Raw genomic sequence first — 1,579 nt, forward strand, 5'->3', positions numbered from 1 at the left:
TGGCACCATTGATAAAACGGTTTCACAGTGAAACTTTCACTTTTTGATCGACTGAGTTTAGCAACTAAACTGGGAGCCGCAACTAAACTTTAGTTGAGAATAGGGCTACAAGAAGAAGTATCAGATTCTGATAGTCGGAAGATCTGTAGCCATCTGGGAAAAGCAAGTATCGATCACACGGGCGCTCGCTGATTTTCATTGGCATAGGATTCTCTTGCACGCGCACGTGAGGACCTTACGGTGAGGTTCCTCCAGGATGCTCTTCCTGTTTCATAGAAGAAGGCGATCACCATATGTTAGCTATCCTCTGCTATCACTTTGTACTACACATGTCTATCGAAATAAAAGACGACACTCCATTCGATCCGAGTGTTTCGCCACGCGGAGAAGAATTAACTGGTAATAAGCAACTTCGCAGCAGAACCCCGCGCAGCATACTGTAGGCTTAGCGGCTAAGCCTTAGCCTACTCGGCTATGCTGATCAGCGACTGAGTACTCAAACTGCGATGTTGCATAACGAGTTGAGTATTCAGTCGCTGACCAAGACGAACTTATTGAATACGAATTCAACCAAGGGCGAGGGACGTGAAGAACTGACTTGAGCCAGACTTCTGCTCGGCATAGTTCGTCATGTGTTTTATTCTATGAAATTAAGTGAATGAATAAGCTTTATCAACTGAGAGTTTTGTAATAATACCGATCTTATTTTGTTTAATCCATTATTTGTCGTTCTCTTAGATACCTTCCGCGGGAAACTAAACGTAGACGTTGTCACTACTGGTGATACAACGGCTGCGAACTCTGAGACGGTTCCGTGCACTGGAGGCCTCAGCACTACGAGTGGGGTTGAAAACCCTACTTTTCCCGGTAATAATGATCTTGAAGATGACCCTGAGATCTTAGAAGACGGTGAGATCGAGGAGGTCCACTTCATCTTCCGCGTTGACAAAGACACCCGCAAGAGATGCCTTGAGCGCTGGCGTCTACGAGCCGCAGAACTTCCAACAGTGAAGAGTGTCACTGAATGTCAGAAACAACCAGATGAGCAACGTGTGGTTGGGACGATGGGATGCTTGATAGACTTTGGTTGCACTGAGACTGTGCTGGGGTTCTTCAGCTCTGCTGTATGCTCTAGTCTCGCTCGTAGTGGCGGCTGCTCAGGGCCGTGGGATTTAAACTTCAGTGACTTGGCTTCTGCGTGCGTGGTGGAGGTATCTGACGACAGCCTTTGTTTCCCACTGAAGCTCATGCAGGGCAAGCACATCTCCCGATTGGTCTTGAGGATGCATCAAGACTGGCAAATGATGAAGCAGGCCTCAGATCTTGACGATTTCAGCCGAGAAGAAGTGGAAGACTTAGACGAGTTTTTCTCGCTCATTATGAACTTCTTCCCGATAACCTTGCGCAATACGATGAAGTTGGTTATCCCTAGCAGTTTGGGTATCATGAATCGTGCGAAGGCCTCAGAAGCTCTACTGGTTATGCAAAGTATCGCTAGAAACCTACAGGAGACGAATGTGGTACAGAAAACACCGGTGAGTATACTTCGTGCATTCTACACTGTCTTTGAGAAGCTTCC

At 46.9% G+C, this 1,579-nt stretch overlaps 1 protein-coding gene across 1 annotated transcript; it reads left to right on the forward strand.

Moving 5' to 3' along the window:
* Positions 1-738: 738 nt before the first annotated feature.
* Pmar_PMAR004138 (hypothetical protein) lies at positions 739-1,346 on the forward strand (the record flags this gene model as incomplete). The annotated part of the gene is made up of 1 exon (XM_002780083.1): positions 739-1,346. A coding segment is annotated over one exon (608 nt), but the record flags the coding sequence as incomplete, so codon positions are not given.
* Between the last annotated feature and the right edge of the window lie 233 nt (positions 1,347-1,579).

Source organism: Perkinsus marinus, assembly GCF_000006405.1.
Source record: "Perkinsus marinus ATCC 50983 genomic scaffold scf_1104296944458, whole genome shotgun sequence".
Taxonomy (NCBI): domain Eukaryota; phylum Perkinsozoa; order Perkinsida; family Perkinsidae; genus Perkinsus; species Perkinsus marinus.